Genomic DNA, 27,607 nt, shown 5'->3' with positions numbered 1-27,607 from the left:
GGCTGAAGGATGGCTTGAGCCCAGGAGTTCGAGACCAGCTTGGGCAATATAGTGAGAACTCTGTCTCTCCAAAAAAAAAAAAAAATGGTGGCATGTGCCTGTAGTTCCAGCTACTAGGAAGACTGAGATGGAAGGGTCACTTGAGCCCAGGAGTTCAAACTGGCAGTAAGCTATGATCACCCCACTGCACTCCAGCCTTGGTGACAGAGACAGACCCTGTCTCTAAACAAATAATTAAGTGTTGGTAAGGGTATGGAGAAACTGAAACCCTTCATGCATTGCTGGTGGGGATGTAAAATGGTGCAACTGCTGTAGAAAACTCTCTAACAGTTTTTGAAAATGTTAAATGTACAGTTTAACATTTAACATTATAATCCAGCAATTCCATTCCTAGTTATATATATACCCAACAGAAATAAAAACTTATGTCCACATAAAAACCTATACACAAATGATCAGGATTATTAAAAATAGCATTATGGCAGCATTATTCATAATAGTCAATAACTGGAAATAACTCCAATGTTCATCAACTGACAAATGGGTAAAATGTGATGCATTCATACAATGGAATATTATTTGGCAATAAAAAGGAATGGAGTATTAATACATGCTACAACATGCATAGACCTTAAAGACATTTTGCTTAGTGAAAGAAGCCAGTCACCAAAGACCATATATTTTATTATTCCATTTGTATTAAGTGCCTAGAATAGGCGAATCCATAGAGAAAAAAACTAGATTGGGGTACCTAGGTCAGCAGGAGTGTGGGATGGGGTTGAGAGGAATAGAGGAGTAACTGTTAATGGCCTCAAGGTTTCTTTTTGAGGTAAGGAAAATCTAAAATTGACTGTGGTGATGGTTGTACAGCCCCATGAACATATTAAAACCATTGAACTGTATACTTTAAATGGGTGAATTGTATGATATATAAGTTATATCTCAATATAGCTATTAAATGGAGAAGAGGCAATATTTGAAGGGACAACAGTTGCGAATTTTCTAGAAGTGACTAAAGATGTGAATCCACAACTACAAGAAGCACGACATATAACAAGTAGGATATTTTAAATGAAATATACACAAGACACACCAAGTGAAACTTAAGAAAGCAAAAGACAAAGGAATTCCTGGCAATCAAAAATCAGAAGACACTGTGAACATACTGAAAGTACCACAGAATCCTAACTGCCAGAGAACACAGCTTCAAATTCTGAGAAAGTAATACCTTTGGCCTGAAATCTCTTTTAAAAAACACTAGACACTAACAGAAATCACAATAAGATTGTTCTGCCTTTGATTCACATTTGGTTCATCAGGACAGGAACACAGCTTGCCTGATGAAAAACATAAAATCTCTTAAGCTCAAAAGCAAAATATTAAAAGCCATTTGACACAATAATTTTAGTAGAACCTCTCAGAAGTCACTTGCACCAAAAGGAAGAATTGGAGATTTTTCTCTGACCGCTGGAGATACTGATAGGGAGTTACCTGTCGTTCAATTATCAACAGCACAACTCAGAAACAGTTGTTCCATACAGGGTGCCACCTTGCTAATTAAAAGCTCATGCTATCTAAGATGGAGAAATGTTATATTAAGTCACGGTATGCTTCAGAAAAATTCTGAGGACCCATTTTTCCTTCCAACTTCTGATGTAATGATCTCTTCAGGTGTCTTTATTCAATAGGAGAAGGATATGATTAGATATTCGTTTCTTAGCTGTGGTAAAAGTAAACTTACTGGAAACAAGCTTTGACTTGTTTCCATACATATATAATTCATGAACATTGAATTTAACAGCTATTTGGGGAACAACATATTAATATAAAATTAAAGTGACAATTTTCTATATTAGTCTCCATTCTTCTTTACAGGAAAAGTGCAAGCCCTTCAAAAGAAACAGACAAAAAGAGAAATTCTAATAGCTGTAAAGTGCATAGCTAGCCAATGTTCAATTTATCAAGAGTGAATGCAAGCTTTAAACATAAGGAGATAAGGGTCCAGAAATATATATGAAATTTTATCACCTGCGTGAATATAAAAGTAATGAGGATTACTTTTAAAAAGCGAAACAAAAGCCTTTTTAGATGTCAGGTACTGTGCTAGGACAAAATTACAGTTTCCTAAAAGATATTTACAATCAGAGAGTTCCACTTGTCAGCACATAAACGCATAAGTGGATCATTTGGACCTGTCACAAGCTAGGCATACTTCCCATTTTATAATGTACAAGTGGTAGAATTTTACCATCTTTTGGCTGTCAAAAGGCAGATTGTACGTGAAAATGTGACAATATTCGTGACCAACTAAGTATCTTGTCCCTCAAATACTTAATCCTAAGTGGCTCTGCTGTCAGACCCATAAAAGTGAAAACACATTCAAGCAGGAGCATGTAAAGAACTAGTTTTAAAATATAGGTTGTCCTTTCTTGAGATTTTTACACTTGAGCCTCAAAGGGCATTATTTGGTTTTATAAAATTAAAAACATGTCATCTGTATTCCTTCCTTCCTTCTGCAAATATATATTGAGCATATTCTGTTTGCCAGGAAGGCGCCTGTCATTCTGCTCTATAGTAGTAAAAAGGCACTGGCAATTAAGAGCTTGGAGTTGCCTCGGCTGAAGGCTCCCTAGGAAACATGTAAGATGAAAACAAGAGTGATACTGTACGTGCAGTGAGCAATACACCCAAAAGGGAAGCCAGAAATGCCAGGGGAAAGGGAGCAAGAAAATTATAAAAACGGCTTGTGAGAAAAACAGCAGAAGAAACTCAGGGAACAAATTTGTTAGAAACTTTTTGCTTTGTGGTTTATTTCATAACTTGCCATCTAATTTCACTCCACATACTTAACCATCCATGCTTGTCTCCAGCATCGCACTACCAGTCCTTTTATTATGTTCTATTCAGGATTTCTAACCTATACTTGAATGCCCCCCATACACCTTCCCTCTACAAGTTTTCAAGCTACTTTGGTGAGTCTAGAGTGACAGTAAGCAACTAATTCAGTCCTGAATCCCCAAGACTGGTTTAGAAGCTCTGCCCACTCCCATGAAAGTTCTCTCAACAAACAAAAACAATTGCCATTCAGTCAACATTCATTGGTATAATTAGGTAATGTGGAATTTCGTTTAACACTAATGGTACTACCAGCCCAAGGCAGCAGAAAGTTCACAACTTTGGAGAAGAACTTGAGTTCTGGACGAGGCTCCATCTCTTATCAGTTGGGAGCCATAAGTCCCATAGGTAAATCTTGGGTTGTATCTGTTGTTAGACTCCCCACTGGTTGGTGCCTGTCAAAAGTATCCTGCTTGGGCAATAAATGTTATCATTATTCTACTTCTCAACCATATAACCTTTGGAAAGCTACTTAACCTCTCTGCAATGTTTTCTATTTTCTATTCTGAAAATGAATGTGGTAATAATATCCAACTTGAAGAGACATCGCAAGAATTAAATAGGACAGCTTATGTAAAAAGCACTTAGCAACTTAATGTTCTATGTAATTATCAGTTTATCTTGGTTGCAATGACTTGAAAGCATTTTAAAAACTTGGAGCATCTTAGAGCCACTGCCACGAAAAACTGTTATTCTTGCTCTGCTTTAGATAAAGTGGTTGAACCAGTTATTGTATTCTAATCATCTATCTTTTCACTTTCAATTATTTTAACTGGGCCTTATCCCCATACCCCTTCTCGCTGGGTAGAAGCTTAATATAGGTCCAGTCCTCATTTTTAACTCAATACTTTACTAGGGAAGGCACAACTGTGTAAATAAAATCACATGAAGATTTGAATCAACAGAGAGGTATTCAACTCTTTATTCTACTAATAAAACATCAGCATTAAATCTTAATCTAGCATGGCTTATAAGGATATAACGGATATATCAAGCCATATTTTTGATGGGGAAATGTTTGTTGACAAACTTTATCCATAAATGACCACATCATTTCTGTTATTAGATGGCATTCTATAAATGTTCTCCAACAACGCTGTTTAATCATTAAGCTGGAAGAGGGTAAATGTGAAGAACAAAACAGAGTGTGTATAAATAATGGCCCAAAAGCACAGGTAAAGTCAGTTAAGGAGTCCTCATCTATTTTCTTGATGTTTATATTTCTCAAAGAAATATATGTGCATTGTTTTAAAAGTCAAGAGTTCTTCAAAATAATAGCAGGCTCCTGCCCCCACCTATTCCCACCCATATATCAACTCCTTTGAGGCAAAAAATTAAAACACATTTATCTGTATATTTTTCTAGAAACTTATCTCCATATTTTTTAAATGACATCCTTATACAACCATGTCTTTAGGTGTTCATTTAGGCATTCTATATTAATCTGCTAACATGGAAAATGAAACTTTAGCTTTTTTATAATATCTCCATACATACTTCTCCTTTCTTACCTACCCAAAATAATAGTATCACATTATTTGGCTAAATCAATATTCATTAAGCAATATCATGTGCAATTAGGACTACTTTTGTCTCCTTTTTCTTCCCTTGGTATTACTACCCAGCCGTGATCCTGGACTGTCCTTTTACTACTACCCTGGACGTTCCCTGTGACCCCCTGGTATTGGGGCCTCAGGTTTTGTGATTCCATATTTGCCAACGTTTTGGTTCATTCCCTCTGTAGTTTTTGACAAACTATAAAAAGGTATCTTTTTGGAGACCTTGCATAGCTAAAGATATGTTTTCTACTTCCATACTTGATTGATAATTTTGGCTGCTACAGAATTCTAGTTTAGAATTTTCTCTATGAATTTTGGAGACCTTGCTTCACTGTTTTTTAAATTTCTAAGTTGCTATGACAATTCCAATGCTAATCCTTGTTTGGAACCAGGTTTTTTCCTTTTTGGAAATTTTTAGAGTCTCTTCTTTATTGTTTTTCCATCCAATATGCTGGTGGGTCTCTTAAATCTGGCAACTCATGTATTTCACTTATAAAAATATTCTTGCTTTTTCTCATAATTTTCCTCTTTCACTTAATTCTCTTTTAATTGGGACTGACTATTAGACAGAGGTTGGACTTCTCTAATCTTTTTTCTTATTATCAATCTCATTGTCTTTTGGTTGAACTTTCAGGGACATTTATTCAACTTAATATTCTAATTTTTGCATCGAATTATTTTTATTTCTGCTTTTTTTTTTATTTCTAAGCGTTTTCTGTTCTCTCAATATTCCTTTCAATAATATCCTACTTTCATTTCAGTCATGTTTACTTTCCTCTCTGACAATATTAATTATAGGTTTGGGCATTTGGAAATTTTCTTATGCAGTATTATCTGTTTCCTCCAAGATTGGCTTTCCTATTTGTATATTTTGTTACCATCGCTGCCTTTTAAATCAGACACGTTCCTCAAATGTCTTTTGAATGACAGTCCCTATTTAACAGTTTCATCCTAAGAAGCTCACTGGCAACTCTGGGTACGGGAAAGGGCTAGCCAGTTGGCTGGCTTTAGCATAGTGCGATGAGACAGTGTACCTGCATTCACACTGGGATGGAGTAATCCTCCAAATGTCTGTATCTGTGGTTCTTTCTTCATGAATGTATCTGACAACCATATGTCCTCCTTCAACCAACTGCTTGTTGGAGGCAGTGGCTGCCAATGTTCTGAATGTGGATTTGAGGAAGAGGTTAACTAAATGTGTGTGCAGGAGGGAGGTGCCCACAATTCAGCATGTAAACTTTCATGTCATTCTGCTTTCAGTGAAGTACCACATCTCTGCCCTTGACTGTGCCTTGGGCCTCAAAGCTGAGTTTCTCTAATTCAATCTGTCAAAAAAGTGAATCTCAAGGCTTCTACTAAGGTGTGGAGGGCCCAGGTGGAGGAACTGCAGGTTTCCCTACCAAACCTTCTCAGATGCTTCTTTATCAGTTCTTTGAAGCCATCCCCCTATGTCCATATACTTTGCTTCTAACAACTCTCACCTGCAGGCTTCTTCAGAGCCCTACTTTTGGGCTACAAGGGCAACTTCAGCAGCATGCCAAGAGAGTCGGTAGTACCTGAAAATTTACATACCCCCACCGCCAGCTGGAGCTCATTACTGGTACAAGAGTGTACCTCCAGTCTAGAGTGTAATATACACTCCAGAGCTTCCCTACAAGATGAGACAGAGACTGGAATTTAGCCTAAGATCACACTCTTGCTTCGTTTCCTTCCATTCACTGCTTCCTACTTTCCCCATTCTCATACTGCTCTCTCCTTGGAACACTTCCTTAATAAACAATTCCATATGAATCCACATCTCAAGGTCAACTTTGGGAAACCTGGCCTAAGACCATCATCTGGTTGCTCAGATTTGGGAAAGTATCTGGGAGTCTAACCACTGTTTATCAAACTTGCAACTAATTCTGTTTTCATACCTGACCCACACTCCCACTACCACCAGAGACACCTGGAACCTGCAATTCCTGAACCTTTCTAGTGTTGAGTTCAGGCTATTCTTCCAAACATCTTGTGGTGCAAGCCCAAGATCCTCTTGGAAGTGTGTGCTTTAGTAGAAAAACATGCAGAGGGTTTACCTGACTTAAATCTATAGAAATTAAGAAGTTATATGGTCAGACAAACGTGGGTTCTACTACTTTACTAGCTGTGTGATATTAGGCAAGTTACTAAACCTCTCGAAGTCACAATTTTCTCACCTGTAAAATGAAGAAAATATGCTTATCATAGTGCCTGTCACATAGTAAGTCTTATCCTTTGATTTATTTTCTGGTGGTGATAAGTTTATGGTACTGCTGCCATATGCCCTCACCTAGTTCCCACATTTCAGAGATGTTTGGCCAAGGTTAAGGGTGGTTGTAGGTGCCTGTAATCCTAGCTACTCAGGAAATTTGTTCTCGAAATGTATTCCCCAGACCAGCAGCAGCTGCAGCAGTATCACTGGGAACTTGTTAAAAGTGAAAATTTTCAGGCCCATCTCCAGAAACTTAGGGAGTACAGCCCAGCAATGTGTGTTTTAACAAACCCTCGAGGGATTCGAATGCATGTTCAAGTGTAAGAAACTCTTGTGTCAGAAAAAAAAAAAATAGACCCACATGGAGATTAAAGCCAAGACTTAGAACCCAGTTGGTGTGGTATTGAAGATCATAAGCAGAGCTAATCAATACACATGGCACCCCTATCCCCAATTAGGGATAGGGAAAAGTCATAATTATAGCTTTATTATTAGAGTAGTGTAGTTGTTAATATCAAGAGCATTATGTGATAAATGAATATAAATAGGAGCTACGAATGAAAGAGTGAAGTGCAGATTTAAGTTTGTAAAACTGACAGTGAGTCACATAGCTTTATATCACATAGCTTTCAAATACTAATAGAGAAGTCCATTAATGCAAGAAAAAAATACTTTCTGAGCCCAGAAGCTGAAGAAACACTTGAAAGAATCCTTGATTGTATTAACCCTTTTCTGAAACAAGCTAATAAATGTACATGACCTGGAACATTTGCTGAGGAAAACTCATTTGAAGTTGTCACTTTGACAGTGTCACTACTATTGAAATTCCTCTGAAATTCTGAATTAGTGCCATGGAAGCAAATTATCTCTAGAAACAAAGAAGAGAACTTGAGAGCAAAAAATAGCTCATTGAATCCACCACTCAGAATAGGAGGTTGGAGTGGGGAACAGTAAGAAGCAAATATTCCAACATCACCTGTATGGCAATTTACAGTATCTTCAAGCCAATCAGGTGATTTACTCCAAGGAGCACATATCAGAGAGACAGGAAAGCCAATTCTTATAACACTGCAAAGATCCTACAGTTTTTAAAAGAGAAAAGAGCCCTTTCCCTGGAGGAAGTGCAGAGTAATTCACACAAGTCCTTGTTTAGGGGTGATGCCCACCCACTCAATTTCCTTTGACATATAATCTGCCTGAGCAGCTCAGCTTAATCTCCTGTATGGCAGAGCAGAGGGCTTCCCCCCAGCCCTTTATGACCTCTGTGTGAAAATCTCAAAGCTTTGCTGTTGCCATCCGGGACACAGCAGCTCTGAATGCCACCACAGGGAATATTAGACAGACTGGCTGAACATCCAAAAGAATACATATGCTATTTAATCAACGCAGAGTGTTTTAGCACCCTATGCTAAAGCCCAACAATACTCAGAATCAACATCCAGAACACTGGCAGCCACTGTCTCCACCAAGCAGTAGGTTGAAGGAGGGTTTATAGCTGTCAGATAGATTCAAGGAAAAAAAAAGAAAAGAAAAGAAAAAAACCACACATACTGATATTTGGAGGAGTACTCCATCTCAGTGAAAATGCAGTTACACTGTCTCATCACCCTATGCTGAAGCCCACCAATACTCAAAATCATGGCTGACACAGGGAATTCTTAGTCTATGCTTGGGAGCATCCTCTGCCAAGCACATTACCACACATTCTCAGTGGCCCGTCATAGCACACCTATGAGGTAGGTGCTGCTTGAATTGCATTTTGTTGGTGAAGAAATTAAGCCTCAGAGATGCTAAATAACTTGCTTAAAATCAATCAGATATTGCAATGGAGTCTGACAATCCCAAGGCTACCTGAATCTGAAAAGACTGTTCTTTTTTTTTTTTTTTTTTTTTTTTTTTTTTTTTTTTTTTTTTTTTGAGACGGAGTCTCGCGCTGTCACCCAGGCTGGAGTGCAGTGGCCGGATCTCAGCTCACTGCAAGCTCCGCCTCCCGGGTTCACGCCATTCTCCTGCCTCCGCCTCCCGAGTAGCTGGGACTACAGGCGTCCGCCACCTCGGCCGGCTAGTTTTTTGTATTTTTTAGTAGAGACGGGGTTTCACCGTGTTAACCAGGATGGTCTCGATCTCCTGACCTCGTGATCCGCCCGTCTTGGCCTCCCAAAGTGCTGGGATTACAGGCTTGAGCCACCGCGCCCGGCCCAAGACTGTTCTTAACTATCATGCTTTAATGTCTTCATTGAGAGTCCAGCCTATTTCAACAATTGCAATTTGTAATAAATGTGCAATTCTCTTTGCCTCACAAGAAAAAAAACATTTTAAAAAGCAAGATTATGTTAATGATATATGCATGAGGACAATACGTCCTTTCTGGTTGGACACTGGATCTCTTTGGCCTTGGATAGCTGTAAAGTCTGTTAGAATGTGTCTCCTTTCCTAAAGTCATTGTGTGAGTGGGGAGATTCAGCTGGTCCTGACAGTGCTTGCTTTGAGATTGGTGATGCTTTTGTTGCCATAGACACCAGATTTCAACACACCACTGAGCACAGGGAATCCATTCCACGCAAAGCAATGGGGCCAGCAGATGGGCACAGGAACAGCTAACAGCACATAATGCCATGACAAATATTTGTTTTGCCACCTCTCATTTAGATGTTTTTACCAATGAAGTCTGTAAGACTTTGTCTCTCATCTGAAAAACAGTTTCTTTATGACCCAGATAGCCATACTCACACTTTAACAGGCCAAAGTCGTTCATTTCTCTGGTTCGTTGAATGGTTAAGGCTATTCAGAAAGGAAAATCTGATCTTACACAAAACACTCCTTTATTCAGCTTGCAAAAAGAAAGATCAAATACTTCTTGAGAATTCAGTTTGATCAAGTGGCTAGCACCCCAAGAATAATGGGCCTGTTATCTTGGTAGGTTTCCCTAGTAAGTAAAACCATAAAGAAAATAATTAGGAAGCATTTAGTGATGGTGCGTGTGTATCTTATATACACATGCATATATATATATATATCTGTGTGCGTGTGTGTGTATAATAAGAACAACTCGTTTTTTTATGAGACAAACTAATCAAGACATGGTACTTGACTGGTGGTCAGAGATGAACTTGTAAAGTTGAATCATGAAGAAAAAGACTTGGACACATCATGAACTGTTGGACCAGTTTACCTAGAGACCATCACCATGTGGGGAAACTACAGAACTGCCCTGTCACTTGGAGGAAATCCATTGCATATTGTGTTGCAGCCAATCACACGACAAACATCATTTACTAAATTAACCAGCAAAAGTGTAATTAGAGAAGAAGTTAGTAAGAAATTAATATAATCTATCATTTTCACATTCAAAGGCCAATACATGTAATAAAATTCCATTAAAACAATATCCTTATAGAGCACTGTGAGTTTAGTTATTGGCAAAATAAATAATTAAGTTCATTTAAAACAAGTTTTACTGTGTTTATTTTTCCATTTACTCTGTAACAAAAAATTATGAACTATGTTCTCTTTAAATAATTATAATACAAATAATAAGTTTGGGTTTTAGTGGAATGTATATTAACAGATGAAAAGATATAAATAAACTGTATCTAAAGCTTTCTACATTATTTTGAGTAGGTCTGTTAAATCATTGTGATTAGAAAATAAAAAGGAAGATGTCTGATCATTTTAAGTTTAAATTAATTTAGAGTTGGAGAGAAGCACTACTTTACATCAAACAGGTAAAATGGAATGACTAAAATAGGCTTGGTATCATGATTATCAGGCTCATGTCTTCTGTTTGGGAATGTCATAATAAGGTGTCTCTTGAATTATCATGAAATAATTTAAAACTGCTGGGATATGGTTTGTTTGGGCCTTTAAAGGAATTCTAAAAACTTGCTGTATACAGTGAAAAATTACATCTATTAGGAAAAAGAAATCCTTGCATTTGCTCTTTCATTCAATAGATGTCAACATATCCCTTAAACCTACAAGGAGATGCACCAGGTAGTGACTCTTTCCTTCAGTATAACCCACAAACCAGAAAGCTGGTATTCTTGCACCTATGGAAGAAGTCATCCTCAGTACAAGAGAAAATGATGAAAAATCACGAAGTTTGCAGGAGCAGTTACATTTGTTGACAGGCAACCCCATAACATTGGGGGGAAAATGTAATTCAGAGTGTTGTGCTCAAGTTTGTTCCATATACCAGCAAGAGCGGCATCACCTGAAGCTCAGTAGAGATGCAGAATCATGAGTCACACTCCAGACTCACTGAGCTAAAAGCTGATTTTTAACAAGATCCCTGGGGTTTGCATGCACATTAAAATATGAGGATCACCAATTGAAATCACAGATTTGGCAACCAGCCTGGGGAAGATGGAACCCCATCTCTGCCACTGACTTGCCGTGTGATCTGGAACAAGTTTCTCAACCTCTCTGTGCCTCAGTTTCCCTACTGGATATGATCGAGATAATAACGGTGCCCATGTTATAAGGTTGTTGGTAGTATTAAGTGACATCTATGTAGAATCTCAAAAAGTGAAACTCATAGAAGGTGAGAGTAGAATGGTAATTGCCAGAAGCTGGAGGTGGGTGGGGAGAGATGGGGAGGGAAAGGGGAGAAGTTGGTAAAAGGGTATGAAGTTTTAATTACACAGGAGGAATAAGTTTCAATGATCTTCTGCTGTAGTTAATAATAATGTATTCTATACTTCAAAGTTGCTAAAAGTGGATTTTAAATGTTCTCACCACAAAGAAATGATAATAAGTATGTCAGGTGATGGAGATGTTAATTAGCCTGATTTGCTCATTCCACAATGTACACATGTATCAAAACATCACATTGTACCCCATAAATACATACAATGATTAGGAATTAAAAATAAAAAAATTTTAACAAACAAAATTACACTTAGGTACATTTTGAAAAGTGACATAATACATGAAAAAAACTTACAATAGTGTGTGGAAATAAGTGATCAATCATTGTTAATCCTTATTACATCACGACATTTTAGCACTCACTGGGTTCTGGGTCATGGATAACAAAGGGTCTAAGCTGTAGCCCACAGAAGTGCCTGCTTCCTGGTGGATCTGTAATCAGCCAATTAGGAATTGGACCCAGCCTACAAAAATCCAGCTTGCCCAACCCTGCCGTCATTTCAAGCCACACTTCAGGGTTTACTTAGGCGTATGCAACACACACCTGCCTAAAAAATGGGAACCGCTCAAATCCAAAGACTGAATGAAATTCCTCACACGCATTTTGTTTGGTAAAAGTTGAAAGAAACAATAAGGGGACTCAGTTTCTACCCTGGAAATCTCCATCCTAATTTTCTACTTGTCAGTTTGGCATATACTAAAAATTCTGATGAAACCCAGTGAGAACACAGGTACTCCCAAATGCTGGTGGAGGGAATAGAAATTGGTAGAACATTTTTGGAGGGCAATTTGATAATCCTCTATCAAATAAAAAATATATGTCAATTTTGACCCAGCAATTGTGTTTTAAAAATTTACCCTACATAGATACTTGCAAAAGTTGGTAAAAATACATATATGAAAAGATATATATACACACACATATATTACATGTATACATTATATATATATATGCATTTTACAGCAATCCTCTTTTATCCAAGGTTTTGCTTTCTGTGGTTTCAGTTACCAGCAGACATCCGGGGTCCAAAAATACTATGTGGAAAATTCCAGAAATAAACAATTCATAAGTTTTAAATTTCATGCCATTCTGAGTAGTGTGATAAAATTTGGGGACATCCTGCTCCTTCCCACCTGGGACATGAATCATCCCTTTTTCCAGCATATCCACTCTGTAAACCACCTGCCCCTTGGTCACTTAGTAGGTGTCTCTAGGAGTCTTGGGTATCAGATCAGAAAAGCAGTATATATAGCATTTGGTACTATCCATGGTTCCAGGCATCCACTGGCGGTCTTGGAACATATCCCTGGCAGATACGGCAGGACTACTGTATATGTATATGCATGTATATTATTTATGGCACTATTTGTGATAGCAAAAAAAGGAGAAAAAACTGGAATCAACCTAATGTCCATCAATAAGGGTTACATTATAGTATAACTATTAAACCAGTATAAAGAATGTTACATCTCTGTATACAATATGCAAAGATGTCCAATGTACATTAAGCAAGAAAGCAAGTTGCATAATATATGTATAATATGATAATTTGTATAAGTGGATAAAATACAGGTATTTTATGGAATAGACTTCTAAAAAATTTTTTTAAATGTTAACTTTTAAAACAAATTTTTTTTTTTTTTTTTTTTGGAGATGGAGTCTCACTCTGTCACCCAGGCCGGAGTATAGTGGTGCAGTCTCGGCTCACTGCAACCTCCGCCTCCCAGGTTCAACCAATTCTCCTGCCTCAGTCTCCTGAGTAGCTAGGATTACAGGCACCTACCACATGCCCAGCTAATTTTTGTATTTTTAGTAGAGACAGGGTTTCACTATGTTGTCCAGGCTGGTCTCGAACTCCTGACCTCATGTGATCTGCCCACCTCGGCCTCCCAAAGTGCTGGGATTAGAGGGATGAGCCACCGTGCCAGGCCTAAAACAAATTTTAAACAATTTAAAGACTCATTTTGTTTTATATCTTTGGTGAGAGAAATACTTTTTAAGAAAAGGTAGGAAAAATGCAGTTGCTGCCATAAAATATATTCCCCAAACTTTACTAGTTTAAATCTTGATTAACAGTTAATATCTTAGCTTTTATTTAATTGGCAGCTAGCTGACAGCAAAAACAAGATGCCTTACAGGTGTCATGACACATGGAGATGACGTGGAAAAGGCAAGAGAAACACCAAAGGGAGGAAAAGCGAACGGATAAAGGAGGTCACAAGACAGACCTTGCCAAGGGACGCCAAAGGGCAGATGCTTTGGTAACCAACAAACAACCATTTCCTTCTCCCTGTTTTCGTGTCGGTACCTGTCAATGATCGAGGTTAAAAATAAAAACACCGGCCTTCCCAGCCTCCCTGAAACTAGAACTGGCTAATGACCAAGCGCTGCGCAATGAGTCAGAAGGGAAATTCTTCTAGGATAGAATGTTCTACATGACTTTAGAAAAAGATGCAGGGGAAAAAAAGCCTCAGACCTTTCCTCACTACTGCAGTTAGGGGAACACAATGTTTGCAATGACAGCAGCCATCTTACAACATTGAAAGGTGAAACAGCTCAAACACTGAGAACAGCAGAGAAAACAGCTGGAAAGACCTTGGATTTGGATAACTCTCCTGAGTTGCTGAAACAATCCTGGAGTGGCCTAGTTTTCCACTTCCACATAATAAATGTTCTCATTATTTAGATGACTTTTTATTAGACATTTTGTTATTTACAGCTAAAAGCATTGCCCCTTATACAGCTGCCAACCACCTGCCTTAGAAATGAGCCAAAGACCCAATTAACAACTTTGCAGTAATTTGCTGCTGTTGTTGTTGTTGTTTTCAAATCACAGCAGGAAGACAGGTACGTCATATTGAGTATCATTTTCTATCTGATATTCAGAATTACCTTAGGTTTTCTGTTAGTAGTAGTGAAAAAGGCTACCATTGATTCCATTTAGCAGCTACTATGTGCCAAGCACTGTGCTAGGTACTTTATCTAGGACTGGTCATCACAGCAACTTCCAAACCAGTCTCCTTTGGCTGGGGAAATAAAATCACATCTACATGTTTCCCGCCTTATTTAAACAACTTAGCATTTCCTTACAAATGTAAACCACAAACCACTAGTTGTACTTGTGACTTTGTCACCTATAGAAATCACAGATATATGCATGCCACGCTGCAGCTGTGGAAGGTATCTCAAAATATCATTGACTCTCATCACTGTTTCAAAAGTATCATAATCATTAGACCTGCCGTAAAATCTTATTTAATGTGTTAGTAAAGGAGCACATACGCTACTGCTCACACATTTTAAAAATGTTTTGGTAACGGGGCTGCAATATACTTGACTTCCTTTGTAATTCTGTGTGTTTTCTTTTATGCATTTAAAAATATTATCCTAAGAAGAGGTCCTATAGGTTTCACCAGACTGACAAGGAGTCCTTGGCACAAAAGGGGTTTACACCCCCCCATAACCAGTCCCCCTTGTTATCATTCTTAATATTGTCAATCCACTCTTAATACAGAAAACTGGGGTCATCTTTCTAAAAGGTAAGTTAGATCAAGATATTTCCTCCTTTAAACACAAAACAAATGCAGACTCCTAACTTTGACTAACTTGAGCCTCCAGGATCTGGTTTTACCCTGCTCATGTCTCCTTCCATGGTTTCAAACTCCTCTATGCCCTGCTCTCTGTCTCCTCCAGCCATGCTAGCCTCCTTCTATTTCTTTGAAATGTCCAAGTCATTTCCTACCTTAGGGGCTCTTGCCCTCTGCCTGGAATGCCTGTTCTTAGCGCAGCCACTTGGTTCCCACGCTCTAGTGATAAGCCAGGACGTTGCCTCCACAGAGAAGCTTTCCTACCAAACAGCAGCCCTCCCCTTTCCCACCTGTCCTCAATTAGTTCCTGATTACATCCTTAAGAGCACTTAACTAAAAGGACTGATGTTATTTTTTTCTTCACCAACAGACTTGTATTTTTTGTTCACTACTGAATCGAAGCATCTAGTAAGTTGCCTCACACCATGTAGAAACCTGACGTTCACGGAATGAATGAATGAAAACCAGAACGAGTCAATGAAGAAGCTCTTATTAATCAATTTACAGGTGAGGAAATTAAGGCTCAACGATGTTAAAATATTTTTCCAAGATCATTCAGTGGCAGAGTTATTATTTTAACTGAGATCCCAGGTCTCCCCATAATCCCTCTGCCATTGTCCGCTCCATTTCCACCAATCAGTGGAAAGTCGAATGGACCCAATATAAGTTTATCTGGCATGATTTCTTGAGACTTCAATGCCCCGTTGCTCAAGGATATCTGCCTAAGAAATCCTTGGAGCTATTCCAGGAAGGCCAAATTAAGTGAAAATACAGGCCAAGTTAAGTGAAAATACATGTGTATGTATCTTGCCACATACATATACATTTTTTTCTTATATCTGAACCTTGTAAACATAAATACAAACAACAAAATCAAATCAAAAGAAAAGAACCTAGAAAAGGGTAAACTAAGGAAGAAACAAATTAGATAAACCCAGGAGAAACGTCTACACATAAATACAGATCTGCTAAGGTACTGTATGCTAGCTTATAGGGACCACAATTCTAGCCATACACTCCCTAGTAGCCAACACAAAGTGACAAACAGAATCAGTTACATGACATATTTTGAAGATTTTTACAATTCAATCAATTGCCAGGAGTCACACAACTATTACTGTCTCTACAATCTGAGAGCAATTCCTCTTGTGGGTCTTTAGAGTGAAAGGTAGGATATAGTAATCAGCATTCTAAACTACAGACGTTTTAAATAAACCTATCAAGCTTCATAGAATGATGTCTTACAGTATGCCTTAATAGAGGTGGCAGTTATAATGCTAAAATCTATGCAGCACAGTATTGCCTTGCTATTCAAAGCATGCTCTATGGACCCGCAATATCAGCATCACCCAGGAACTTGCAGCTCTATAAGATCTGCAGGTGATTTCTAAGCACATTAAAGTTTAATAAGCACTGCTTTATTGGTTGAGCTTAAGCCAAGAAAAATAATGGAAAGAAACTATAATTCATTCATTCATTCATTTAACAAATATTTACTGAAACTTTGGCAGTGGGAAAAGATTTCTTTAGACATGACACCAAAACTACCATCATAAAGGAAAATATTGATAAATGGGACACCACTAAAACTGAGTGATATTTGCAAACACACACAAAGCTGGGTATCTAAAAATGTGCCAGGCAGTCTTGGCAATGAACATCAATGAAACCAAAAATGTCTACCCTTATGGAGCTTACATTCTAATTGGCAAAGACATAAATAAACAATTTAAGTAAAACAAATCACTAAAGGGGGATAAGTTGAGGATCGGGTTGCAATTTTAAATAGGGTAGTCAGGAAAGGCCTCAGCGAGGAAGTAAAGACCTATACAAGGCCAGGCACAGTGGCTCATGACTGTCATCCCAGCACTTTAAGAGACTGAGGCGGGCAGATCACTTGAGCCCAGGAGTTCCAGAACAGCATAGGCAATATAGTAAAACTCTGTCTCTACAAAAAATACAAAAAATTAGCCGGGTGTGGTGGCACATGCCTGTGGTGTCACCTACTTGGGAGGCTGAGGTAGGAGGATCACCTGAGCCCAGGAGGTCGAGGCTACAGTAAGCCATGGTTGCACCACTGCACTGCAGCCTGGGTGACAGACTGAGACCCTGTCTCAAAAAAAAAAAATATTTTTATGTGTGTGTGTATATATATATACACACATACACACCTATACAAGGTCAGAAATCTAGCTATAAATACTTAGAGGGAGTGTTCCAAGTAGAAAGAACCGTAAGAACAAACAGCCTGAGACAGGAAAGTAACTAAAACAGTAACACGGCCAGTGTGGTTGAAGAAGAATGAGCAAGGAGTAGAGTAGGTGTGTAGGAGGCTAGATCATGTGGGGCCTTCTCAGCTATTTTTAAGAATCGTAACTTTAACTGTGAGATGACAAGCCACTGGAGAAAAAGTAATAGGGAGCCACTGCAGTATGCTGAGCAGGGAAATAACATGATGAAAAGTGTCTTTTGAAATATTTCTTTCTTAGGGGTAGATGGAACGGCTTGAGTGGGAGATTCTAGCTCAAAGTATATTGCACCAGTCCCAATATATGGTGATTCATTCATTCAACTCTTTATTAGGTGGCAAAGATGTGCCAAGTAATGTGGGGAGGATCTAAATTAGAGTGTTAACTGAGGGAACTGCCAGAGGAATGTGAATATAAATGACATCGGAGGGGAAGAAACCCAGGTCATACTGACAGATTATTTATAAAGAAATGACACAAATTCGCAATTCAATTTAATCAAGGTTTATGGATCACCTACTGAGGGCAAAGTCCTGTGCTGGCTAGGACTTGCGGGTTGGGGATGGTGTGTAAAACTTGTACTTTCCCCTCAAAAGGCTTCCAGCCTGGCGTGCTTAGCCCCTGCCCTACACCTTTCAAGCCAGAAAGTCCTGAATTGCCACAGCTGCAGCTGGCACTGGAACTAACTGGTTTGCTCAGGTTAAGAGCTGGGCTTTTTTTTTTTTTTTTTTCCTTATCCTTGAAGCTTGTTCCATCTCCTGGGAGCAGGGGCCAAAGCACCTCAACTCGATTAGCACAAAAAAGAAGATCTGGTTTGGCAGGAGGGCAGAGAGAGGTCTTAATAAATGTCTTTGTGGCTCAGTGTTGCAGATTGGCCCAAACCACCAGTTTTTGGGCAGAGTCCTTCTGGTCTGCTTCCACCTGTGTGACCTGGTGGTCACACACTCTTCCCACTCCATTCTGGAGAAAAGGCCTCAAGGCATGGAAAGGGGAAGAGGCAAGATTAAGGAAAACAACTGGAAAAAATTTTTTGAAAATCGCCTGCTGCCAGACTACAAGGTGAGGGGAGCAGATGCAAATGCATGCAAATGATATGTAAATATCTCTGTGGCCTGCTAAAAGGTTTTCTACAACTGGAAGGGCATTTGAATAACTGCTGGCAGCAACAGTGACTCAGAAGCAGAGTAAACGATTTCAAGACAACTTTGTAACATAGATCTTTGCTGCCCAGCTAACACAGTGCACTTTCTTTAGTCATCTTTTTTCTCACTTGAATCAACCTCACCTGCTATTAAAAAAAAAACCTGTCCGCCTCTGTAGAGGTGATCTAAGTTAATTACTCTTTTAAAACACTATATACCTTTAATTTTTCTTCAAACGCCTTTCTCACCTAAATAAAGCCAAGTTAAATGTGTCACTTCCTCCCTAGAACAATACCTGGCTCCAGTGGATTATGAATGAAAGTGCCTCTCAGTTCTAGTCACTATGATCCTTCAGAGTTTTGTTCTTTTTCCTACTCCACAGGAACTGGCATATTCTCTTCTAATAACCACATGCTGATTTCAAAGTGAGTCCAGGAAAAAATACGTATGTGAAAACCAATTCACTTTTAGGAGCCACTGTAAAGTTATTCATCAAGAAAAGCTGCCTGTCAAGAAAGCTGTGGTCTTGCCCATCCTAAGCAAATATGTTTAAGTGAAATAATGCACATGCAACCACAATGGGGTACATTTCCGGGTACATTTCCGTCTACCTTTATGTATTTTTAAAGGGGACACTCCTATCAGATATGCATTTAATAAGAGCCATGGGTTGAACTGAATAGTAAGCAAGACAGTAAACACATCAGACCCACGGCTGAGTAGTTATTCTTGGTTACAGACCCAGGGCTCCAGAAGCAACTTACCTCCACATCGGCCCCGAAAAGTTCCATTACTTTCTAGCACTCTAACATTCGAGGATGCCTCAGCTTTTGACAGCAGAGTCAAAGGAAAGGAAATCCCCTCCATTTCTGAGGTTTTCATCTTACTTGAAAGGGCCACACTGTCATCCCCCAGAAAGCTAACAGGCATCTGAAGTGATGCCACGTTCAGCGTAAAAAACACGGACAAAGCGCAGAGACGCCGAATCTCAACAAATGAGAGACTGAAAAAGACAGGAAAGAAGACGGACAAAAGCAGGAGACAGACCTCAAGAGACTGACGAAATGCTAGCACCACACGAAGAGTAACAAAGAGATGGAGAACAACCCGGGGCAGTGCTGCCGGAGCCAAGGAGTCCGGGCAAGCGGCGAGCGCCCTCCCGCGGCCGGGGCTACCTCTTACCTCCTGGGCGAGTTTCTGCTTGAGCACCAGCGCGGCACACAGGTAGCCTGCGCGGCCCACGAACAGCTCGTCGGAGCCGCACTCCAGGAAGGAGACCGGCGCGCAGACGGCACACAGAGCCCGGAACTTGCCCAGCGGCTGCACGTAGTCGGACCGGCCCAGGGCGTGGTACACGAGCGTGGCCACGGCGTACACGCCCGCGCCCCCGAGCAGGAAGGCAGCGCGGGTGTCGGCGTCCGGCTCGCCCCACTCCTCAGCGCGGGCGCACGCGTCGATGAGGCGCTTAGCCGAGCGCAGATAGCGTTCCCGGGCGGTGGAGAAGAGCGGGCTCTGCGAGACGTGGTAGAGCATGTAGGCCACTCCGGCCACGCCGCCATAAAGCCCCCCTTGGCAGCCGCTAGCCCCGGCCGTCGCCCCTCGGGCCTCCGCGTCGCCCCCGAGTGGGGGAAGCTCCTGGAGGATGCGTTCGATGGTGGCGGTGACCAAGGGCGCCACCGCCTCCTCACACTGGCCCGCCAGCAGGCTGCCCTGGTAGTCATCGAAGCGATTGGCGAAGCAGCGCTTGGTGTCCATGCTGTTACCCGTGCCCGCTAGTGCGGAGCTGAGGACCGCTTGAAGTCGTGCCCTGCAGCCCCGCACACCACCTCCGGCTCTCTGAGGCACTCGGATGGCGGTGTATGCGGCGGGGAAGGAGCGAGAAGGATGAGACGGGAGGTGACAAGAGGAGGCGGGCAAGGAGCGGATGGCCAAGTGGGGCGCCGGGCTGCCGCGAGGCTCCCGAGTGGCCCGGGCGATTCCGGGGATGCGTATCGTGCGCTCCCCTCTCAGAGGCCGCGCCCTCGCCGAACCCGCCCCCTCCTGCGCCGCCGCAGCTCGGCTGCCTCTCCAAGGGGCCGAGGTGATATCTGGCAGGACCCACGCGGGGCCCGCGCCACTCCTCCCGCTCCGCCCCCGGCTCCTCCCCTCCTGGCGGAAGGCCGAGGACGTGCGGGACACTGATCTGGGACTCTGGGACTCAGCATAGACACACCTGGCGGTAGAGGTGACAGTCTCCAGTCCTTTGTATACTCAAAGTGTGGTCCTTGGGTTAGAAGCATCAACATCACCCAGGAGCATGTTAAAAACGCAGCATCTCAGGCTTCGCTCCAGACCTATTGAATCCAAATCTGAATATTCAGCAAGATCCCCAGGTGATTCGCGTGCACATTAAAGTTTGAGGAGCCACTGAATTAGGCTAGAGTACCAAGACAAAAGTACCAAGAGTACCAAGACAAAACTAGGCGCCTTCTTTGACGTTTGTATTTCATCTTGGTCGCTTCGGAGTTCTCATTATGAATGTTTCAATCCCAAAGGCTGGGGTATTTGAGCACATCATGTTTAATGCATTAAAACGGTGAAATACCCCATACGGGAACTTTTTTCCCAGTTTTGGTTTTTGTATTGTTTTCTTCGAGTATACAGGAGTAAAAACTCAAAGAACCACACCAGGTTAAGGCAAGGAAGGGGCACTCCCCTCCTGCCATGCGTGCATAGTAAAAGCTCAATACATATCTTGAAGTCATTAACTAGTTAATATTAGGATAAACGCTCTGTGATAATTTAATTAGGCTTTTTATCTCCCCCTTCCCTCCCTTCTTTCCCATGTTTGTTCTCTTCTGCTTTCTTCCCAAGGGTATTATGGAGGTTCTCCTATATGTCCTGAAACCTGAAACCTGGAAATAGATGGATGAATAAGAGGGGCATGATCCTAGACCTCTTGGAGCTTACAATTCAGTAGGAAAAAAGAGAAAATGAACAATTACAAAAGCTAGTGGCCTTTCTTGTGCTCAGCTGTTTGAAATAATTCTGCCTTTCCCAAAGTGTTGACTCTTGAAGACTAAAGAGGTCACGTTTCCCAGAAGTATTTGTATTTTGACAGGGACTATGCAAGACACAAAGGAGTAAGTGGCTCATAGAACAGTTTCTGATACTTTGTGGGGAGAGTAACTATTCCACTTACTTGAAAGGCCAGTTTGGACGCAATTTTTTTTTTTTTCCTCAGAAGTGTTAAATGTCACCATGATTGGGAAGCAGAAATTAAATACCCTGCCCCTCCACCCTTACTTAATGTAGTCTGGGAAAGAACCTTAGTTTGCCAACATGACTGCCAGGAGGGACACATCCACATAGTTCAACGACAGTATGGCCATTGTCCCCCTTTGATGCTGCCAAAACTGATTTATTTTTAATAATAATAATAATAATAAAAGTCCACTTTTAGGCAGGGAGCTTGATATGTTAAAGGAAGGAAAGGCATCAAAGAACCAAGAGGGATGTTGAGTTTCTCCTTGAGACGTCCTTCCTCATCCCTCAACCACAACAGGCATTAGAGGTGATTTTTGTCCCCTCAGACAAGGAAACATAAAATAAAGCCTTTACCAGCAGAAATGAAGCCTTATTCCACTTCATTCCTCCACAACCCACTCACCCTTGTCATGAATCTAGAGGCAACTCTTAACTCTGACTCTGATTATTCTTCCAAACACTCCATCCCAGAGGTAGCGGCAGCAACAACAGGGATCTGCTAACTGGCTTCAAAATAGAACTGTATGTAAACGCATCTCCGAGAAAAGGAGCTCTTCTGCTTTTTCCCAGTTGTGTCATCTGTCCATTGCCCCAAAATGCTGTATAAAAAGCAATCACAAAATCTTTTTTTTTAATTTATTTATTATTATTATACTTTAAGTTGTAGGGTACATGTGCATAACGTGCAGGTTTGTTACATATGTATACTTGTGCCATGTTGGTGTGCTGCACCCATCAACTCGTCATTTACATCAGGTATAACTCCCAATGCAATCCCTCCCCCCTCCCCCCTCCCCATGATAGGCCCCTGTGTGTGATGTTCCCCTTCCTGAGTCCAAGTGATCTCATTGTTCAGTTCCCACCTATGAGTGAGAACATGCGGTGTTTGGTTTTCTGTTCTTGTGATAGTTTGCTAAGAATGATGGTTTCCAGCTGCATCCATGTCCCTACAAAGGACACAAACTCATCCTTTTTTATGGCTGCATAGTATTCCATGGTGTATATGTGCCACATTTTCTTAATCCAATCTCTCACTGATGGACATTTGGGTTGATTCCAAGTCTTTGCTATTGTGAATAGTGCTGCAATAAACATACGTGTGCATGTGTCTTTATAGCAGCATAATTTATAATCCTTTGGGTATATACCCAGTAATGGGATGGCTGGGTCATATGGTACATCTAGTTCTAGATCCTTGAGGAATGGCCATACTGTTTTCCATAATGGTTGAAACTAGTTTACAATCCCACCAACAGTGTAAAAAGTGTTCCTATTTCTCCACATCCTCTCCAGCACCTGTTGTTTCCTGACTTTTTAATGATTGCCATTCTAACTGGTGTGAGATGGTATCTCATTGTGGTTTTGATTTGCATTTCTCTGATGGCCAGTGATGATGAGCATTTTGTTGAATAGGAGTGGTGAGAGAGGGCATCCCTGTCTTGTGCCAGTTTTCAAAGGGAATTTTTCCAGTTTTTGCCCATTCAGTATGATATTGGCTGTGGGTTTGTCATAAATAGCTCTTATTATTTTGAGGTACGTTCCATCAATACCGAATTTATTGAGCATTTTTAGCATGAAGGGCTGTTGAATTTTGTCAAAAGCCTTTTCTGCATCTATTGAGATAATCATGTGGTTCTTGTCTTTGGTTCTGTTTATATGCTGGATTATGTTTATTGATTTGCGAATGTTGAACCAGCCTTGCATCCCAGGGATGAAGCCCACTTGATCATGGTGGATAAGCTTTTTGATGTGTTGCTGAATCCGGTTTGCCAGTATTTTATTGAGGATTTTTGCATCGATGTTCATCAGGGATATTGGTCTAAAATTCTCTTTTTTTGTTGTGTCTCTGCCAGGCTTTGGTATCAGGATGATGTTGGCCTCATAAAATGAGTTAGGGAGGATTCCCTCTTTTTCTATTGATTGGAATAGTTTCAGAAGGAATGGTACCAACTCCTCCTTGTACCTCTGGTAGAATTCAGCTATGAATCCATCTGGTCCTGGACTTTTTTTGGTTGGTAGGCTATTAATTATTGCTTCAATTTCAGAGCCTGCTATTGGTCTATTCAGGGATTCAACTTCTTCCTGGTTTAGTCTTGGAAGAGTGTAAGTGTCCAGGAAATTATCCATTTCTTCTAGATTTTCCAGTTTATTTGCATAGAGGTGTTTATAGTATTCTCTGATGGTAGTTTGTATTTCTGTGGGGTCGGTGGTGATATCCCCTTTATCATTTTTAATTGCGTCGATTTGATTCTTCTCTCTTTTCTTCTTTATTAGTCTTGCTAGTGGTCTGTCAATTTTGTTGATCTTTTCAAAAAACCAACTCCTGGATTCATTGATTTTTTGGAGAGTTTTTTGTGACTCTATCTCCTTCAGTTCTGCTCTGATCTTAGTTATTTCTTGCCTTCTGCTAGCTTTCGAATGTGTTTGCTCTTGCTCCTCTAGTTCTTTTAATTGCGATGTTAGAGTGTCAATTTTAGATCTTTCCTGCTTTCTCTTGTGGGCATTTAGTGCTATAAATTTCCCTCTACACACTGCTTTAAATGTGTCCCAGAGATTCTGGTATGTTGTCTCTTTGTTCTCATTGGTTTCAAAGAACATCTTTATTTCTGCCTTCATTTCGTTATGTACCCAGTAGTCATTCAGGAGCAGGTTGTTCAGTTTCCATGTAGTTGAGCGGTTTTGATTGAGTTTCTTAGTCCTGAGTTCTAGTTTGATTGCACTGTGGTCTGAGAGACAGTTTGTTATAATTTCTGTTCTTGTACATTTGCTGAGGAGTGCTTTACTTCCAATTATGTGGTCGATTTTGGAGTAAGTACGATGTGGTGCTGAGAAGAATGTATATTCTGTTGATTTGGGGTGGAGAGTTCTATAGATGTCTATTAGGTCTGCTTGCTGCAGAGATGAGTTCAATTCCTGGATATCCTTGTTAACTTTCTGTCTCGTTGATCTGTCTAATGTTGACAGTGGAGTGTTGAAGTCTCCCATTATTATTATATGGGAGTCTAAGTCTCTTTGTAAGTCTCTAAGAATTTTAAGGCTTTATGAATCTGGGTGCTCCTGTATTGGGTGCATATATATTTAGGATAGTTAGCTCTTCCTGTTGAATTGATCCCTTTACCATTATGTAATGGCCTTCTTTGTCTCTTTTGATCTTTGATGGTTTAAAGTCTGTTTTATCAGAGACTAGTATTGCAACCCCCACTTTTTTTTGTTCTCCATTTGCTTGGTAAATCTTCCTCCATCCCTTTATTTTGAGCCTATGTATGTCTCTGCATGTGAGATGGGTCTCCTGAATACAGCAGACTGATGGGTCTTGACTCTTTATCCAGTTTGCCAGTCTGTGTCTTTTAATTGGAGCATTTAGTCCATTTACATTTAAGGTTAAGATTGTTATGTGTGAACTTGATCCTGCCATTATGATATTAACTGGTTATTTTGCTCGTTAGTTGATGCAGTTTCTTCCTAGCCTCGATGGTCTTTACATTTTGGCATGTTTTTGCAATGGCTGGTACCGGTTGTTCCTTTCCATGTTTAGTGCTTCCTTCAGGGTCTCTTGTAAGGCAGGCCTAGTGGTGACAAAATCTCTAAGCATTTGCTTATCTGTAAAGGATTTTATTTCTCCTTCACTTATGAAACTTAGTTTGGCTGGATATGAAATTCTGGGTTTAAAATTCTTTTCTTTAAGAATGTTGAATATTGGCCCCCACTCTCTTCTGGCTTGGAGAGTTTCTGCCGAGAGATCTGCTGTTAGTCTGATGGGCTTCCCTTTGTGGGTAACGCGACCTTTCTCTCTGGCTGCCCTTAAGATTTTTTCCTTCATTTCAACGTTGGTGAATCTGGCAATTATGTGTCTTGGAGTTGCTCTTCTCGAGGAGTATCTTTGTGGCGTTCTCTGTATTTCCTGGATTTGAATGTTGGCCTGCCCTACTAGGTTGGGGAAGTTCTCCTGGATGATATCCTGAAGAGTGTTTTCCAACTTGGTTCCATTTTCCCCCTCACTTTCAGGCACCCCAATCAGACGTAGATTTGGTCTTTTTACATAATCCCATACTTCTTGCAGGCTTTGTTCATTTCTTTTTCTTCTTTTTTCTTTTGGTTTCTCTTCTCGCTTCATTTCATTCATTTGATCCTCAATCGCAGATACTCTTTCTTCCAGTTGATCGAGTCGGTTACTGAAGCTTGTGCATTTGTCACGTATTTCTCGTGTCATGGTTTTCATCTCTTTCATTTCGTTTAGGACCTTCTCTGCATTAATTACTCTAGCCATCAATTCTTCCACTTTTTTTTCAAGATTTTTAGTTTCTTTGCGCTGGGTACGTAATTCCTCCTTTAGCTCTGAGAAATCTGATGGACTGAAGCCTTCTCTCATCTCGTCAAAGTCATTCTCCGTCCAGCTTTGATCCGTTGCTGGCGATGAGCTGCGCTCCTTTGCCAGGGGAGATGCGCTCTTATTTTTTGAATTTCCAGCTTTTCTGCCCTGCTTTTTCCCCATCTTTGTGGTTTTATCTGCCTCTGGTATTTGATGATGGTGATGTACTGATGGGGTTTTGGTGTAGGTGTCCTTCCTGTTTGATAGTTTTCCTTCTAACAGTCAGGACCCTCAGCTGTAGGTCTGTTGGAGATTGCTTGAGGTCCACTCCAGACCCTGTTTGCCTGGGTATCAGCAGCAGAGGCTGCAGAAGATAGAATATTTCTGAACAGCGAGTGTACCTGTCTGATTCTTGCTTTGGAAGCTTCCTCTCAGGGGTGTACTCCACCCTGTGAGGTGTGGGGTGTCAGACTGCCCCTAGTGGGGGATGTCTCCCAGTTAGGCTACTCAGGGGTCAGGGACCCACTTGAGCAGGGAGTCTGTCCCTTCTCAGATCTCTGTCTCCGTGTTGGGAGATCCACTGCTCTCTTCAAAGCTGTCAGACAGAGTCGTTTGCGTCTGCAGAGGTTTCGGCTGTGTTTGTTATTGCCCTGTCCCCAGAGGTGGAGTCTACAAAGACAGGCAGGTTTCCTTGAGCTGCTGTGAGCTCCACCCAGTTCGAGCTTCCCAGCAGCTTTGTTTACCTACTTAAGCCTCAGCAATGGTGGGCGCCCCTCCCCCAGCCTCGCTGCTGCCTTGCCGGTAGATCACAGACTGCTGTGCTAGCAATGAGGGAGGCTCCGTGGGTATGGGACCCTCCCAGCCAGGTGTGGGATATGATCTCCTGGTGTGCCTGTTTGCTTAAAGCACAGTATTGGGGTGGGAGTTACCCGATTTCCCAGGTGCTGTGTGTCTCAGTTCCCCTGGCTAGGAAAAGGGATTCCCTTCCCCCTTGCGCTTCCCAGGTGAGGCAATGCCTCGCCCTGCTTCAGCTCTCGCTGGTCGGGCTGCAGCAGCTGACCAGCACCGATCGTCCGGCACTCCCCAGTGAGATGAACCCAGTACCTCAGTTGAAAATGCAGAAATCACCGGTCTTCTGTGTCGCTCGCGCTGGGAGTTGGAGACTGGAGCTGTTCCTATTCGGCCATCTTGCTCTGCCCCCAGCAATCACAAAATCTTATAGCACATGACAGTAAGTTTACTGTTCATGCATCTGGGATCTTGGCTGGGCTCATTCAGGTGTCTGGAGGTCGGTTGGGTCATGCTTGGGGAGACTGAGGTGACTGGGCTGCGACCCATGTCTCTTGTCTTTTAGCTGACCAACACAGCATGCTTGCATGGCAATGGCAGAGGGGCTAAAGCAAAAGGAGAGACATGCAAGACTTCTGAGGGTCTAGTCTCAGGACCACACACTCTTTTCTGCCTTCGTCTATTGGCAAATCACATGAGGAAATATAAGGTGTTTTTGTTGAACTTCAAAGTTGCATGACAAAGAGTATGGATACAGGGTAGGGTGAAGTATTAGTGTTCTTTGAAACCCCACCTCTAATTGTCCTATACTTAATTTGCATGCAGCGTTATTTATTTTAATACCATTACTCCACTAGAATATACTCTCCGTGAGGGTAGGGCTTTTTCTTGCATTTATTTACTGATATGCAAGAGCCTAGAATACTCTCTGACTATACTACAACTACTAC

At 41.0% G+C, this 27,607-nt stretch overlaps 1 protein-coding gene across 2 annotated transcripts in view; it reads right to left on the bottom strand.

Moving 5' to 3' along the window:
- Positions 1-20,365, bottom strand: part of LANCL3 (LanC like family member 3) — a 102,516-nt gene extending 82,151 nt beyond the window's left edge. For both annotated transcript variants that reach the window (XM_050776527.1, XM_050776529.1), the window contains exon 1: positions 19,496-20,365. In XM_050776527.1, the coding sequence (XP_050632484.1) occupies positions 19,496-20,068 (573 nt within the window). In that variant the 5' untranslated portion in view covers positions 20,069-20,365. The remainder of the gene's footprint in view (positions 1-19,495) is intronic.
- Between the last annotated feature and the right edge of the window lie 7,242 nt (positions 20,366-27,607).

This window comes from Macaca thibetana, chromosome X, assembly GCF_024542745.1.
Source record: "Macaca thibetana thibetana isolate TM-01 chromosome X, ASM2454274v1, whole genome shotgun sequence".
In the NCBI taxonomy this organism is placed as follows: domain Eukaryota; kingdom Metazoa; phylum Chordata; class Mammalia; order Primates; family Cercopithecidae; genus Macaca; species Macaca thibetana.
Note: the sequence above shows the minus strand (reverse complement) of the source record. Positions and strands in the feature narration are given on the sequence as shown.